The following is a 16,803-nucleotide window of genomic DNA, read 5'->3' as shown; positions in this document are numbered from 1 at the left end:
AGTCCATGGGATTGCAAAGAGCTGGACACAGTTGACTGAGAGACTGAAATGAGGAATTTCTTATGTATCAATAACTAGTCAAAATGTAAGTGTATTAAATTCATTACTCAGAAAGAGTTACTAGATGTATAAAAACGCAAGACCAAACTATATGCTGTCTAAGCAAGATTCTCTTCTGATTTAAGGACACACAGAGGCTGAAAGTGACTTCTCTGATGGCTCAGACGGTAAAAAGTCTGTCTGCAATGCAGGACACATGAGTTCTCTCTCTGAGTCTGGAAGATTCTGTGGAGAAGGGAATGGCTATCCACTCCTGTATTCTTGCCTGGAGAATTCCATGGACAGGGGAGTTTGTAGGGGCTACAGTCCATGGGGTTACAAAGAGTCAGACATGATTGAATGACCAACACAGAGGCTCAAAGCAAAGGGACTGAAAAAGATATTCCATGGGAAATGAAAACTTAAGGAGAGCAGGGGTAGCTACAGTACATCAGACAAAACAGTCTTTAAGCCAAAAATAGTAACAAGAAAACAAGAAGGCAATTATATGATGATAAAGGGGTCAATTCATCAAGAAGAAGAATAATCATAAATGTATACTTTCCCTTGAAGCACCTAAATATATTAAGCAAATACTAACAGATCTAAAGGGAGAAATAGACCACACTATGATAATAGTGGGTACCCCACCTTCAGCAAATAATCCAGACAGAAAATCAGCACAAAATCGTGAGACTTTCACCATACTTCCGAACGAAGGATTTAACAATTTGCATGGCTGCATGCTCAGTTTCTCAGTCGTGTCTGACTCTGTGGGCTGTAGCCCGCCAGGGTCCTCTGTCCATGGAATTTTCCAGGCAAGAATACTAAAGGTGGTTTCCATTTCCTACTCCAGGGTTCTTCACGATCCAGGGATTGACCTATGTCTCTGGCATCTCCTGCATTGGCAGGCAGAATCTTTGTCACTAGTGCCTTCTGGGAAGCCCTAAATATTGTATGTTGATGTTGTTATTTAGTTGCTCAGTTATGTCTGACTCTTTGTGACCCCTGGACTGTACCCACAAGGCTTCTCGGTCCATGGGACTTTCCAGACAAGAATACTGGAGTGGGTTGCCATTTCCTTCTCCAGTAGGACTTCCTGACTCAAGTATTAAACCCGCATCTCTTAAGTCTCTTGCATTGCAAGCGGGTTCCTTACTACTGAGATCAGTTCAGTTCAGTTGCTTAGTCGTGTCCGGCTCTTTGAGACTCCATGACTGCAGCATGCCAGGCCTCCCTGTCCATCACCAACTCCCCGAGTTTACTCAAACTCATGTCCATTGAGTTGGTGATGCCATGCAACCATCTCATCCTCTGTCATCCTCTTCTCCTGTCTTCAATCGTTCCCAACACCAGAGTCGTTTCCAATGAGTCAGTTATTTGAATCAGGTGGCCAAAGTATTGGACTTTCAGCTTCAGCACCAGTCCTTCCAATGAATATCCAGGACTGATTTCCTTTAGGATGGAATGGTTGTATCTCCTTCTAGTCCAAGGGACTCTCAAGAGTCTTCTCCAGCACCACAGTTCAGAAGCATCAATTCTCTGGCTCTCGGCTTTCTCACATCCATACATGATTACTGGAAAAACAATAGCTTTGACTAGATGGACATTTGTTGACAAAGTGATGTCTCTGCTTTTTAATATGCTGTCTAGGTTGGTGATAACTGTTCTTCCAAGGAATAAGCATCTTTTAATTTCATGGCTGCAGTCACCATCTGTAGTGATCTTGGAGCCCCCCAAAATGAAGTCTGTCACTGTTTCTACTTTTTCCCCATCAATTTTCCATGAAAATGAAAAGCGCTTAGCTTGGCAGTTCTGTCTTCAGTTCTCTCATGAGGTTGCATTTAGATGTTAGCTGGGGCTGACATCATCTGAGGACCCACTGGGCTGAGGATCCAGGATGGTTCATGAACAAGCCTGGCAACTGGAACTGCAGCTGGGTTGTGATCAGAGACCTGTACCTGACAGTTTCTACAGGACAAGTCTTAACAGGGCAGACTAGCCCTAAAGCAAAAGTCCTGAGTGACTTCAGAGGAGGCTGAAGGGTGAACAGTGCTACCTTCACTTTCTTCTATTGCTTGCCAGGAATTCACAAAGGTCAGCAGAGCTTCAAGAGAAGGAGGCAAAGACCTTACTTCTCAGTGGATGTTAAGATTTCTGGATGTTTAAATACCATCAAGATATATAAAATGGATAATTGTGGATTCTAAATTTCTTCCTTTAGTTCTGTCAACTGTGGCTTTATGTATCTAGGACACTAGGTATCTAGTATATATGAATGTTAGAACTTTTTAGCATCTTAGTACATTTTTATATTTTCCAATTTTGTCTTTCTGTGCTTCATTCTGTCTACTTTTAATATTGCTATCTTGTGCTGGTCTGATGGAGTGTTACACACATCCTCTGAGTTATTTCACATACTGACTTTTTCAATTCTAAAATTTTTATTAGATTCTTTATGACCATTTCTCTGACAAAATATTATCTACTCATTTCATTCTTTGAACATTTCATTCAAGGTGATTTAAACATCTTATTATGTAACTTCAATAGCTGGATGTCCTGTACATTTCTTTCTAAAGCATTTTTTCTTTATAAACTTTTGTCAAATTTTTTCTCTTTTCTGACTGGGTATTTTTGATTGATAGACATTATAGGTGAAAAATTGCAGAAATCCTTAAGAAAGAATCTTATTTTCCTTCCTCTAGGCACCTGATTTAGGGTCGATAGGTTTATTTGAAAGAAAGTGAAGAAGATAGAAACTCGGCATCCATTCTTTACAAAAAGGTCAACTTTTAGTTCACATTCCTTTTATCATGCCTGGGTCCTGGCTAATCGGGCTCTACCTCCCAGGCCGACCCTGAATTCTGCTTCAGGTTCCCTGAGCCTGTGCATATGGCAGAATCTCTGGTGAGCTTTTCAGAGACTCAGCTCTTAGCACTGAACCAACAAAGATGTCAGGGAAGTGGCTCACCTGTGCATTTTATTTCTCTCTGAGAGCTTGGCTCCAAAAATTCTCACTGCTTTGGTAGCTCAACAATATTAAAAGTATTGATAATTTCTCATACTTATAAATTTATTCTTAGTGCAGCACTTGGCTTAAAACATAAATTTTGTCATTGTGAGACACAGAACTCTCCACAGAAAAGGTGAACTCTAAATTTACGATAGCATTACAGCTACGTTACAGTGTTTATCTCAGGCTCCACAACTAGGTCATTCAGTTCAGTTCAGTTCAGTTGAGTCGCTCAGTCGTGTCCAACTCTTTGCGACCCCATGAATTGCAGCACGCCAAGCCTCCCTGTCCATCACCAACTCCCGGAGTTCACTCAGACTCATGTCCATTGAGTCGGTGATGCCATCCAGCCATTTCATCCTCTGTCATCCCCTTCTCATCCTGTCCCCAAACCCTCCCAGCATCAGAGTCTTTTGCAATTAGTCAACTCTTCACATGAGGTGGCCAAAGTATTGGAGTTTAAGCTTGAGCATCAGTCCTTTCAATGAACACCCAGGACTGATCTCCTTTAGAATGGACTGGTTGGATCTCCTTGCAGTCCAAGGGACTCTCAAGAGTTTTCTCCAACACCACAGTTGAAAAGCATCAATTCGTCAGTGCTCAGAATTCTTCACAGTCCAACTCTCACATCCATACATGACCACAGGAAAAACTAAAGCCTTGACTAGACAAACCTTTGTTGGCAAAGTAATGTCTCTGCTTTTTAATATGCTATCTAGGTTGGTCATAGCTTTCCTTCAAAGGAGTAAGCGTCTTTTAATTTCATGGCTGCAGTCACCATCTGCAGTGACTTTGGAGCCCCAAAAATAAAGTCTGGCACTGTGTCCCCATCTATTTCCCATGAAGTGATGGGACCAGATGCCATGATCTTAGTTTTCTGAATGTTGAGCTTTAAGCCAACTTTTTCACTCTCCTCTTTCACTTTCATCAAGAGGCTTTTTAGTTCCTCTTCACTTTCTGCCATAAGGGTGGTGTCATCTGCATATCTGAGGTGATTGATATTTCTCCTAGCAATCTTGATTCCAGCTTGTGTTTCTTCCAGTCCAGCGTTTCTCATGATGTACTCTGCATAGAAGTTAAATAAGCAGGGTGACAATATCCAGCCTTGACATGAGCCTTTCCTGATATGGAACCAGTCTGTTGTTCCATGTCCAGTTCTAACTGTTGCTTCCTGACCTGCATGCAAATTTCTCAAGAGGCAGATCAGGTGGTCTGGTATGCCCATCTCTTTCAGAATTTTCCACACTTTATTGTGATCCACACAGTCAAAGGCTTTGGCATAGTCAATAAAGCAGAAATAGATGTTTTGCTGGAACTCTCTTGCTTATTCCATGATCCAGCAGATGTTGGCAATTTCATCTCTGGTTCCTCTGCCTCTTCTAAAACCAGCTTGAACATCTGGAAGTTCATGGTTCACATATTGCTGAAGCCTGGCTTGGAGAATTTTGAGCATTACTTTACTAGTGTGTGAGATGAGTGCAATTGTGTGGTAGTTTGAGCATTCTTTGGCATTGCCTTTCTTTGGGATTGGAATGAAAACTGACGTCTTCCAGTCCTGTGGCCACTGCTGAGTTTTCCAAATTTGCCGGCATATTGAGTGCAGCACTTTCACAGCATCATCTTTCAGGATTTGAAATAGGTCAGCTGGAATTCCATCACCTCCACTAGCTTTGTTAGTAGTGATGCTTTCTAAGGACCACTTGACTTCACATTCCAGGATGTCTGGCTTTAGGTGAGTAATCACACCATAGTGATTATCTGGGTCATGAAGATCTTTTTTGTACAGTTCTTCTGTGTATTCTTGCCACCTCTTCTTAATATCTTCTGCTTCTGTTAGGTCCATACGATTTCTGTCCTTTATTGAGCCCATCTTTGCATGAAATGTTCCCTTGGTAGTTCTAATTTTCTTGAAGAGATCCCTAGTCTTTCCCATTCCATTGTTTTCCTCTATTTCTTTGCATTGATCACTGAGGAAGGCTTTCTTATGTCTCCTTGCTAATCTTTGGAACTCTGCATTCATATGTTTATATCTTTCCTTTTTTCCTTTGCTTTTCACTTCTCTGATTTTCACAGTTATTTGTAAGGCCTCCCCAGGCAGCCATTTTGCTTTTTTGCATTTCTTTTCCATGGGGATGGTCTTGATCCCTGTCTCCTGTACAATGTCCCGAACCTCCATCCATAGTTCATCAGGCACTCTATCAGATCTAGTCCCTAAATCTATTTCTCACTTCCACTGTATAATCATAAGGGATTTGATTTAGGTCATACCTGAATGGTCTAGTGGTTTTCCCTACTTTCTTCAATTTAAGTCTGAATTTGGCAATAAGGAGTTTATGATCTGAGCCACAGTCAGCTCCTGGTCTTGTTTTTGCTGACTGTATAGAGCTTCTCCATCTTTTGCTGCAAAGAATATAATCAATCTGATTTCGGTGTCGACCATCTGGTGATGTCCATGTGTAGAGTCTTCTCTTGTGTTGTTGGAAGAGGGTGTTTGCTATGACCAGTGCATTCTCTTGGCAAAACTCTATTAGCCTTTGCCCTGCTTCATTCCGTATTCCAAGGCCAAATTTGCCTGTTACTCCAGGTGTTTCTTGACTTCCTACTGTTGCATTCCACTCCCCTATAATGAAAAGGACGTCTTTTTTGGTGTTAGTTCCTAAAGGTCTTGTAGGTCTTCAGAGAACCGTTCAACTTCAGCTTCTTCAGCATTACTGGTTGGGGCATAGACTTGGATTACTGTGATATTGAATGGTTTGCCTTGGAAACAAACAAAGATAATTCTGTCATTTTTGAGATAACATCCAAGTACTGCATTTCAAACTCTTTTGTTGACCATGATGGCTACTCCATTTCTTCTAAGGGATTCCTGCCCACAGTAGTAGATATAATGGTCATCTGAGTTAAATTCACCCATTCCAGTCTATTTTAGTTCGCTGATTCCTAGAATGTCGACGTTCACTCCTGCCATCTCCTGTTTGACCACTTCCAATTTTCCTTGATTCATTGACCTAACATTCCAGGTTCCTATGCAATATTGCTCTTTACAGCATAGGACCTCGCTTCTATCACCAGTCACATCCACAACTGGGTATTGTTTTTGCTTTGGCTCCATCCCTTCATTCTTTCTGGAGTTATTTCTCCACTGATCTCCAGTAGCATTTTGGCCATCTACAGACCTGGGAAGTTCCTCTTTCAGTATCCTATCATTTTGCCTTTTTATACTGTCCATGGGGTTCTTAAGGTTTTTATTTACCTTAATTCATTTTCCTGTTCTTTAACCCTCCCAGCCCTCTGATCATTGCTGTTTCTGCAGGAAACCACACCCGGGCGCTGCCGTACTGCAAAAACTGCCTGTCCATAACGGCAGACTCTGCTGCGTCAAAGAAGACTGCCCCCTACTGTTCAGGTGAGTGTCCCACAGGACAGAAGACATTTCTCATTCCCAAGGTCAATGCCCCATTGTCCCATTTCTCTCTCCTCAAACAGCAGACAGCTTCGCCTGGTGGACGGAGGCGGTCCCTGCACCGGGAGAGTGGAGATCCTTGACCAGGGCTCCTGGGGCACCATCTGTGATGACGGCTGGGACCTGGACGATGCCCGCGTGGTGTGCAGGCAGCTGGGCTGTGGAGACGCCCTCAATGCCACAAGGTCTGCTCACTTCGGGGCAGGATCAGGGCCCATCTGGCTGGATGACATGAACTGCGCAGGAAATGAGTCATTCGTGTGGAGGTGCCCTTCCCGAGGCTGGGGGCGGCACTAATGCAGACATAAGCAGGGCGCAGAGGTCATCTGCTCAGGTCTGCGCTGCACACTGTCCACAGGCAGGGGAATGGATGGGGCCCTGGAGGACGGGAATCTGAGCCCTGAGGGAGAGGCTGAAACGAACTGAGTAGGAGGATTCTTCCCATGGAGCCTGTCTTTACAACAGATGTGAAGACAAGGTGCTTTCACTTCCTCCTGTAGCAGCAGATGTTCTGGTCCTTTCTTCTCAATAGTGTTTCCTGGCAGACCTGTTTCTTAGTTTCCACTTGAAAGCAAGGCTCTCTCTTCAGTTTCCTGTGGTCGTACAGTCTGGGGATACTGTTGACACTGTATTGAAAACACAGATATACTCTGTTCAGCTCTGTTTGATAGGAATCTGACCATGGTCTCTGTGGGCCAACATCCCAGTGTCCACAGGGCTGCATTCTTTCTGGAGACATGGGGAGGACTCCTTTTCCAGCCTTTCCTGGTGTCTATGTGGCCTCATTCCTTGGCTTGGAGCCCTCTTTCTTCTTCAGACAGACAACAAACTGTGTCTCTTCTGAATATCCCCCCTTACATTTCCCTCTGACTGTAGCTGGGAAAGTTTATCCACTTCTAAGCTGGGGCTATGGAGAAGGCAATGGCACCCCACTCTAGTACTCTTGCCTGGTAAATTCCATGGATGTAGGAGCCTGGAAGGCTGCAGTCTATGGGGTCGCTGAGGGTCGGACACGACTCAGCAACTTCACTTTCACTCTTCACTTTCATGCATTGGAGAAGGAAATGGCAACCCACTCCAGTGTTGTTGCCTGGAGAATCCCAGGGACGGGGAAGCCTGGTGGGCTGCCATCTATGGGGTCGCACAGTGTCGGACATGACTGAAGTGACTTAGCAATAGCAATAGCAAGTTTAGGCTAAGGAGGTGATTAGACTGAGCTTATGTGTTTAACCAACAATATTGTAGGTTTAGCCCACAACTCCAAAGTCCTTACTAATCGTATCTGTAAAGCTCCTTTTGCAGGTAAGGAAACATATTTACAGGCCACAGGGATTAGGATGTGAACATCTCTGTAGGTTCATTATTCTGCCTGTTATTCATTATTCCCCAATATCTACTTCACTTGCTATTTTAGAGGTTTTTTCAGGAAGCAGGATTCAGCTCCTCTACCCTGCAGGTGTTCAGGTTCATGTTGTTGTCTGCTCATATCCACTCTATCATCGTGGTAGAAATAGAAAGACAGACTTTAATGGACAAAGTCAGCTAAAATGGAGATAAATCTCATTCTTGTCATCTAGTGAGCATCTCCTCAGCTGGGTCATGGATTTGTGGTTACAGTTTCTAGGAGAGAGGAAAACCCAGAGCACTGAGTGGGCTGACAGTGTCCTGTTTCCTCTTTCAGTCTTAGAGTTCCTGGCCCTCAGGATGGTGAGCGAGGACCAGCAGTGTGTTGGGTGGCTGGAAGTTTTCTACAATGGGACCTGGGGCAGTGTCTGCCACAGCCCCATGGAAGACATCACTGTTTCCATGATCTGCAGTCAGTTTGGCTGTGGGAACAAGGGAACCCTCAACACTTTTGTTGATCTTAGGGAAGGTTCTAGACTGTGGTGGGTAGATGGAATCCGGTGTCGGAAAATTGAGACATCTCTCTGGCAGTGCCCTTCTGACCCTTGGAAATACACCTCGTGCTCTCCATATCAGGAAGCATATATCTCGTGTGCAGGTGACTTACTGTCTGCTTCTATACCAACCCTGAAGGACATTATTAGAGTGATTTTATATTCTCCCATCTAAGTGACAAGATAGGTTGAATCTACAAAGAGGTGTATGTGCCTGTGTTTCCGGTGTGTTTATGTTTTTTGTGGAGATGGGTAAACAGTAAATGGACAAAGTGATTTCAGCTGGTGATCAGATGCAGTGAGTGTCTCAGCCCAGTAGATAATGAGCCTGTGTGTTTATACTTGTCCTTTGCACTGAACCAAGGACCTTAGATAGTTTTGTTTGGGGAAAAGACCACCCCCAGCTGTTCCTGATAGAGCACATCCTTGCTTCTGCAGGAGGGAGACACCAGAGCTGTCCAATTGCTGCCCCCTGCACAGGTACATCGGCCCCGCCCCCTCCACTGTGGCTCCCAGGCGCTCCTTCCTCCCACCAGGGCAGTCACAGAAGGGGCTGCTGCCTTTTCAGACAGAGAGAAGCTCTGGCTCAGGGGAGGAGACAGCGAGTGCTCAGGGCAGGTGGAGGTCTGGCACAGCGGCTCCTGGGGCACCGTGTGCGATGACTCCTGGAGCCTGGCAGAGGCCGAGGTGGTGTGTCAGCAGCTGGGCTGTGGCCCGGCCCTGGAAGCTGTGCCGGCCGCGACATTTGGCCCTGGAAACGGGAGCATCTGGCTGGATGAGGTGCGGTGTGGGGGCCGGGAGTCCTCCCTGTGGGACTGTGCTGTGGAGCCCTGGGGGCAGAGCGACTGCAAGCACGAGGAGGATGCTGGTGTGAGGTGCTCTGGTGAGTGAGGGGCTCGGGGTTTACCCTAGTGAGTGGAGGACAAGTGTGAGTTTGTATCCAGAGCACTTCCTGGGATAACCTGCTGCTTTGTGCTCTGGCTCCAGGAAAAGCTATTATCTGATTTCCTGGGATCTGGGAGAGAATGATATGCCCATAATTATAGATGTAACCTGATGGCTTTTTCCAATCAACTCAGTACAGTAATCCATTCTTTTTTTCCTTCTCTCACTGTGAGAGAACAGCAGTTCCCTCCAGCCATGGAAGTCAGTGGTTCTGCTGCTTTGAGCAGTGTGATTCAGGAGATCCCCATATTTTCTGGCACCTGCACTATATATCTTTATATTTCAACAAAACTACCCATATCAGTACAGAAAACCTTAACGATCTCATGTTTACAATCCTGTTAAGCAGTGGCAGCTGATGTCCTCCAGAGCTTTACCAACTTTCATCCTGTAAAAATCCTCTAGAACCAGAATGAGAAGACACTTGACATAGCTCAGGGAAAGACCTCTGTCGATCACATCTTGGGGTTCAGGCAAACCCATTGTGTCTTAATGGTGACTTCATGGTCTTGAAGACTCAGAAGAAGACCAGTATAAGGACAGAAGGGTTTCTCTGGACTTATGACCCTCCTAAAACCCTATGGTCCACTTTGACTCAGCTCCAGACCCTGGCATCCTCTCCCTTCCCATGATCATCTGCATCATCCTCGGAGCCCTTCTCTTCATGGTCCTCATCATCCTGGGGATTCAGCTACACAGATGGAGAGCAGAGCACCAAGGTGGGCCTTAAGGATGCTAAATGATCTGGAAAGTAGTGGGAAAGGAATTGAGTCTGTTGTGACATCAAGAAAGTGCACAAGTATTGGTCTCCATGCTCATTATCTGGTAAAAATCCCCCCTTTTCTACAGTAGACAACAGGATTTGAAAGAATGGAATCCTTGGTCCTGGGTTGAATGTAAAATTTCTTGAGAATTTTATGACTTCCTGTGTGAACAGTGCCAGTGGATATTGAGTGTGAGATCAAGGTCAGGGTCAGGAAATCTAGTTCTGTTCCATGTAGCTAAGAAAGGAGCCTGAGCAGCCCAGAGTGGTTCCCCAAGGGGAAACGTTGGAGAGCACTGAAGGCCTTTTCTGTTGATAAAGGGATTAACTCCAGGGTCAGTCTCTAACTCATGCCACTTTCCCAGAGTTATCTGATTTTGAAGCTGCTGTTGATGAAGCTGTGTACCAGGAGATTGATGACATCATAAAACCAGGGAAGAAGGACCTGTTGGACAGCCAAGGTAAGTCCCATGCCCTCCCCTCTGATCATGAGTTGGCTGTGTGTTATTTTCAGCAAACAGAGACCTAACCTTATTAAGCCAACTTCACATGGAGTTCCAAGCCTTCTCTCTACAAGTCTGAAGTCTCAATATTTCCTCTAAACTATGACAGTAGGCGTCCTACCAGGACAGGGTAAAGGTTTCCATTTTTCTATGATGATTTTCTCCCTACCAGGTAACCTGTCTGATGACTCAGCAACTAAGCTGCCGTATTACACAGGGGATGATGGAGAGAATGGAGACCCCGACTCTGCCCCAGGTAGCAGGTCTTCCCTTGGATGGTGGGGATGCGGAGGAGGAATAGTGTCTGAGGATCTCTTCCTGTGATTAAGACGGGAAGGATCTCTTTTCTCTAGTTCACAACAACTTTTTCCCTCTCTTGCCCACTCTATGACCTCAGAAGTGGAAAGGTCAGACCTAGTTCTCTGTATTCACGGCCACTTCTACCCAGTTACAGACTGAATATGTAGTGCTTCCCAGGTGGCGCTAGTGGTAGAGAACCTGCCTGCCAATGCAGAGAGATAAGAGATGCTGGTTTGATCCCTGGGTCAGGAAGATCCTCTGAAGTAGGGCAGGGCAACCGACTCCAGTAGTCTTGGCCAGAGAATCCCCATGGACAGAGGAGCCTGGCAGGCTACAGTCCACGGGTCTCAAAGAGTTGGACATGACTGAAGCAACTGAGCATGCATGGATCTAATAGTACATTATTATCTAATGCACCATTAAAGATTTTAAGACCATTTAAAAAAAATCTGAAACTGATAAACTCAAAATTGTGTGGCTAAAGAGAACATTGGAAACTATAGTTGGATCCAGAATCAGTCTGATATTTTAATTATTTCATGGATTTTTGTATATATTGAGACAAAAATATTGCTATTGATAAGCCCTGGAATATATGGAGTGATCAGTGCTGGTAGTTACCAATTACCAGAAACTCTTACTTACAAGGAACTGGAGAAAAGACAATGTCCTCTCTGGGTCTTCTCCAGATAATAAAGATGGACAACCCTGGAGGTGAGATCCTAAGGTCAACCAAGGCCTAGAAGGGACTGAAACCCAGGTGTCCTGTGACTTGGATGGTGGGATATCCTGTCTCTGAGTAACAGATGTCCAGGCCCCCTCTCCCACCAGCTCTGTGTCTCCCAGAGCCCTAGAGAGCACATAGACACCTGGGTTCTCTTGGTCCAGATTCATCCTCCCCAGTCACTGATAAGTGCACAGTATATGTTACAAATCTGTATCATATGCTTGAAATAGTACCTGAAACTATAGCATAATAGCTTTTGTTGATGCTTTATGAGAGACCATGTTAGAAAAATATGACTGACCCTGATATATTGAAATAGTTAAAAAATTTAAATGATTTCTGAGCACAGTGAGATCAAATACATGCCTTTGACATGACCTTGGAATATAGAGTCTATATTTATCAGTTGTTTGAACTTCTGCACTAGAAGGGACTTAGGCCACCACTTAGTCCAACACATACTTTGCTATTCCACCTAAGTCCGTGTCTGTTTACAGATCCTCTGAGACAGTGTATCAACACCACAGGAAATGGTTATGATGATGTTGATGAGTTACCTGTTCCTGTAAATCCTTTCTTCCCTGGGATGAATGAGAATAACTTCTCCCCAGAGGACAGAGGTGGCACCCGTTATTCCCAGACAAGTGAGTTGACAGCTCAGTAACCTGACTTCATTATGTGGAAAAGATGAGTTTTGACCCACTTAACAGTCAGTTTTTCTTATTGTCGGAATTGGGGTAGCCTCTTATACCTAGATGGGCTTCCTGGGTGGTGCAGTGATAAAGACTCCACCTGCTAATGCAGGAGGCACAAAAGGGTGTCTTGTGTCTTGATAGGGTTTGATCTCTGGGTTGTGAAGATTCCCTGGAGGAGGGCACGGCAAACCACTACAGTATTCTTGCCTGGAGAATCCCATGGATAGAGGAGCCTGGCAGGCTATAGTCCATGGGGTCACAGAGAGTCGGACATGATTGAGCATGCTCACATGCACAGAGAAAGGAGAATGCCTTCCTGGATCTTCCTTCTCCAGTTAGTAAAGATGGACGACCCCTGGAGGTAGGATACTAAGGTCAACCAAGGACTAGAGGGGACTGAAACCCAGGCGTCCTGTGGCTGGAATGGTGGAATATCCTGTCTCTGAGTAACAGATGTCCAGGATCCCTCTCCCACCAGCTCTGTGTCTCCCAGAGCTTCAGAGAGCACACAGACACCTGGGTTCCTTGGTCCAGATTCATGCTCCCCAGTCACTTTTATGTGCATAGTATGTATTACAGCTCAGTACCACATGCTCAAAAAGAGTACCTAAAACACATAGCATTATAGATTTTGATGATGCTTTATAATATGAGAGACCATATGAGAAAAATATGATTGACCCTGATATATTGGAATATTTATAAGGTTTAAATGATTTCTGAGCACACTGAGATAAACTACACACCTGTAACAGCCCTGGAATATGGAGTATATATTTGTCATTTATTTGAATCTCTGCCTCAGAAGGGACTTGGAGCATCACTTAGTCCAACTCATATTTTGCTTTTTCACCTAAGTTCTTGTCTGTTTTCAGAGCCTCCGGGACAGAACATCAACACCATAGGAAATGGTTATGATGATGTTGATGAGTTACCTGTTCCCATAAATCCTTTCTTCCCTGGGATGAATGAGAATAACTTTTTGCCAGATGATAGAGGTGATGCCAGGTATTCCCAGACTGGTGAGTTGACAGCTCAGTAGCCTGACTTCATCATCATGGAGAAGATGAGTTTGACTCATCAACAGTCAGTGTTTCTTTACTATCAGAACTGGGGTAGCCTTGTTTGGGTTTCCCTGATGGTGTAGTAGTAAAGACTCTGCCTGCCAATTCAGGAGACAAAAGAGACTTGGATTTGATCCATGAGTCAGGAAGAGTCCCTGGAGAAAGAAATGGCAACCCACTCCAGTATTCTTGCCTGGAAAATCATGTGGACAGAAGAGCCTTGTTGGCTATAGTCCACGGGGTTGCAAAGAGTCAAACACAAGTGAGCACGCATGCACCACATATACCAGGTATTATTGACTTTTCCTTATCTCTGGAATATTGGAGCTACTTCATCTCTTCTAAGAGGAGAACATACTGTGTTCTCTTGTCCATGTCCATCATCAATTGGATAAAGACACATTTGTATGAGTTACAGGGTCTTTGTTTCCATTTTCATACCCCAAATTGAAAATATATGTTTTGACAATAAATTTGGGGATTTTTCAAATTGTGAGAACTAATCCGAAATATTTTTAATGGAGGTATAAATTAAATTTATGAGCTATAAAACTTGTTTTGAGAAATCTGTGTAACCATATATTTAAAGTTGATTGCTCACTATTAAAGCAGAATCTGCAATAGCCTTAACTAGAGAATCATAAATCTCAGCACTAGACAGGAACCAAGAGAAAATTTTCTCTCACTTCAATTGCCAGATGAAGACCCTCATTCCCAAGGACAAGGCTTTCTGCTTATATGTGGGGATGTGGTCCCTGGGGAGCAGGAGGTTGTGAAATTTGGTTGAGTTGCCCATTTCTCACATCTGACAGAGGACCCAGAGTGTTCTCATGGAGCTTGTAGGTCAGGCTGGTTCTGTTGCTGAGGTGCTCAGAAGAGGGCATCTGAGGCACTCTACAGAGGTCATCTCCTGTCTCCACTTCTTGAGAAATCAGACCCACTGGGTGTAGAAGAGGCATGCGCATCTCTTTTCCACTCCTGGCCATTATTGGTCCATCTTCTTTCCAACTTCCAAGGTCCAGACAAGATGTTGCATGGAGTAGCTGAGTCAGTATGAAGTAGCTCAATCTAGACTTTTAGACAATGCTGGGTGCTCCCGCTCACCTCAGATACTTTGTGGCCCCTTTAACTATCCTTCCATCAAAGGTTGTGTCTTGTCATTCTGTCACCACTAAAACCAGACTCTCCTTACTGTTTCAGGCATGTCTCTGAAGTCTCTGAGAGAAACTGTCGACTCTGGGGTGGAAGAGAAGGAGTCCTCATTGGTCCTGAGACAAGAAGAGCCTGGATATGATGATGTGGAGCTTAGCACCATGTAGTGCCATGTTTGAAGCAAGAAATTCTTGAAATACATCTCTGTAATATTTTTTGTCAAATGAATGAGAATCCTGTCTTCTTCATAATTATTGTTTTTACATGGAACTATGATTAAAGGCATTTTTTTTTCCTCTGTAGAATTCATATCATTACCTGCAACATAGGGTTTTACAATGAAAGTTGCCATGAAACATAATCCCTGACATTTTCATGTCTTTGTAACTTACTCCATTCTGCCAGACTAAAGTATTTATGAGTGGTAAGTGCCTGTGAGGTTTCAGAAAAATCCTAGAGACTTTCACTGGGTCTTCCCAAATAACATAGGACAGGCCTCCAAGCTTAACATGCTAAGTGCACTACTGATAGGAAAGAATTTCCTATAAATACTTTCCCCCACATGACATTCTGGCTGCCTTGTCATAATTAATACTCTGCAGAGAAGTTTTCTAGTTTTTGTGACAGACCCTGGAACAATAAACCCTCCCAAACCACCCCTCACAAAAGGCCCCTTCACAGGCCACATGGATAACTTGGAATGATTGCCCTCATCTTCCTGATCTAAACAGTCCAAATGTCTATTCACCAACTCCTGGCTGGTTTTGAGCACTCAATCCATAATAGGCTCATCCTGAGACTCTCCCAAGTCTAGGTGGGAAATCTTGTCCTCCTCTCCTTTCCCATAATTTTATATGATTTTTATCACCCAGAATTATAGTAACCAGCTATTTTGGCGTCATGGATACCGTGAATCAGGAATAAAATATAACATTCTTGACGGGTACACTTTACTCTGTCACTTATTTCATCACTTCCCAATGGCAAATGGCCATGTGAGCTGCACTTGGAGAAGCCCTAGGAATCTCTAAACCCCAGCACAGAAAAAAAATTACAGAGATTACAAGCATGAGTGTAGGTTGGAGCCCTGGACATCATCCAGAGCCATCAACTAAATAACAGGTTGGCCACAAATCATACTCAGGCCAGCACTCTCAGGTCTTGTATTAGTTCAGCAGCTTCTCCACATGTCCACAATGAAATGGGACAGGAGTCAGGGGTATTGTGGAAATGTATTGTTTACCTGGTCACCCCTACAAGACAGCTCTCTCTACCCTGAAGAGTCACAGCAGGATCACATTTACATTTTCAACAGTTACCAGATTAAAGGACTCTTTAAACAACATGTTTTCAGAGAAGCCTATTGGCCTGAAATTCTTCCTCTAAGAGTTTAGTCGTATCAGACGCCTCCATTGACATCAATAAAACTCAAATAGCCCCAAATTCCTGATCTTTCTGTCTATATCCCTTCTTCTAGATCCCCTCTGTCTTGTTCTCCAATTTCTTGCCCCTTTATCCCACCTGATGCCCCTCAGTGGTGGGTCGGATGGTAAAGAATCTGCCTGCTGGGCAGGAGACCTGGGTTCGATCCCTGGGTGGGGAAGATCCCCTGAAAAAGGGAATGGTAACCCACTCCAGTATTCTTGCCTGGAGAATCTCATGGACAGAGAAGCCTGGCAGGCTACAGTCCACAGGGTGGCAAAGAGTTGGACACCACTGAGTGACTAACACTTTCACTTTGTCCCACCTGGATACAGGTTGTGAGTTAGCACCAATTTGCCCTTCATCAACTTGGAGAGAGATACGAGCTGATGTAATTCACTTTAAATGCTAGATAATTGGACAGACAAGAAATGACAACATCCTGAAGAAGTAGTAGGAAGTGATGGAGAGGCAAGACTGGATTTAAAAGGATTTGATAACCAATTAAACATGGGAGAAGAGAAATAAAGAGTCTATATGCACTTGAGGAAAAAACGGAAAAAACTAACCTAGGGAATGGGAGACAAAAAGGAAGAGGTAGTTATATAGAGTGAGATTTTTAATTGGCCTTGAGAATTTAGGCAGGGTAAGGAAAGCTGTATGCATTCTCTTCCACCAGCCAATTTCTTACTTTGAAACTCACACCCCTTCTGGTGCCCGATAACTGAATAAAAACAGATGGTGTGACATCTCGGGAAAGGGGAAGAGCATATAGGAAGGTTCAGGATTTCCACCCACCACACAGGTTCACCTTGC

General features: G+C 44.2%; 1 protein-coding gene across 1 annotated transcript in view; it reads left to right on the top strand.

The window, feature by feature from the left end:
• The window catches only part of LOC129659312 (antigen WC1.1-like), an 89,868-nt gene extending 75,136 nt beyond the window's left edge, over positions 1 to 14,732 (top strand). Inside the window, exons 11-20 of the mRNA XM_055590900.1 lie at positions 6,369 to 6,461; positions 8,206 to 8,520; positions 8,855 to 8,896; positions 8,985 to 9,299; positions 9,961 to 10,080; positions 10,490 to 10,585; positions 10,800 to 10,883; positions 12,152 to 12,298; positions 13,225 to 13,371; positions 14,614 to 14,732. Coding sequence (XP_055446875.1) covers positions 6,369 to 6,461; positions 8,206 to 8,520; positions 8,855 to 8,896; positions 8,985 to 9,299; positions 9,961 to 10,080; positions 10,490 to 10,585; positions 10,800 to 10,883; positions 12,152 to 12,298; positions 13,225 to 13,371; positions 14,614 to 14,732 — 1,478 coding nt within the window. The remainder of the gene's footprint in view (positions 1 to 6,368; positions 6,462 to 8,205; positions 8,521 to 8,854; positions 8,897 to 8,984; positions 9,300 to 9,960; positions 10,081 to 10,489; positions 10,586 to 10,799; positions 10,884 to 12,151; positions 12,299 to 13,224; positions 13,372 to 14,613) is intronic.
• The last annotated feature ends 2,071 nt before the right edge of the window (positions 14,733 to 16,803 follow it).

The sequence above is a fragment of the Bubalus kerabau genome, chromosome 1 (genome assembly GCF_029407905.1).
Source record: "Bubalus kerabau isolate K-KA32 ecotype Philippines breed swamp buffalo chromosome 1, PCC_UOA_SB_1v2, whole genome shotgun sequence".
NCBI lineage: Eukaryota > Metazoa > Chordata > Mammalia > Artiodactyla > Bovidae > Bubalus > Bubalus kerabau.
This window is presented reverse-complemented; position numbering and strand designations above follow the sequence as displayed.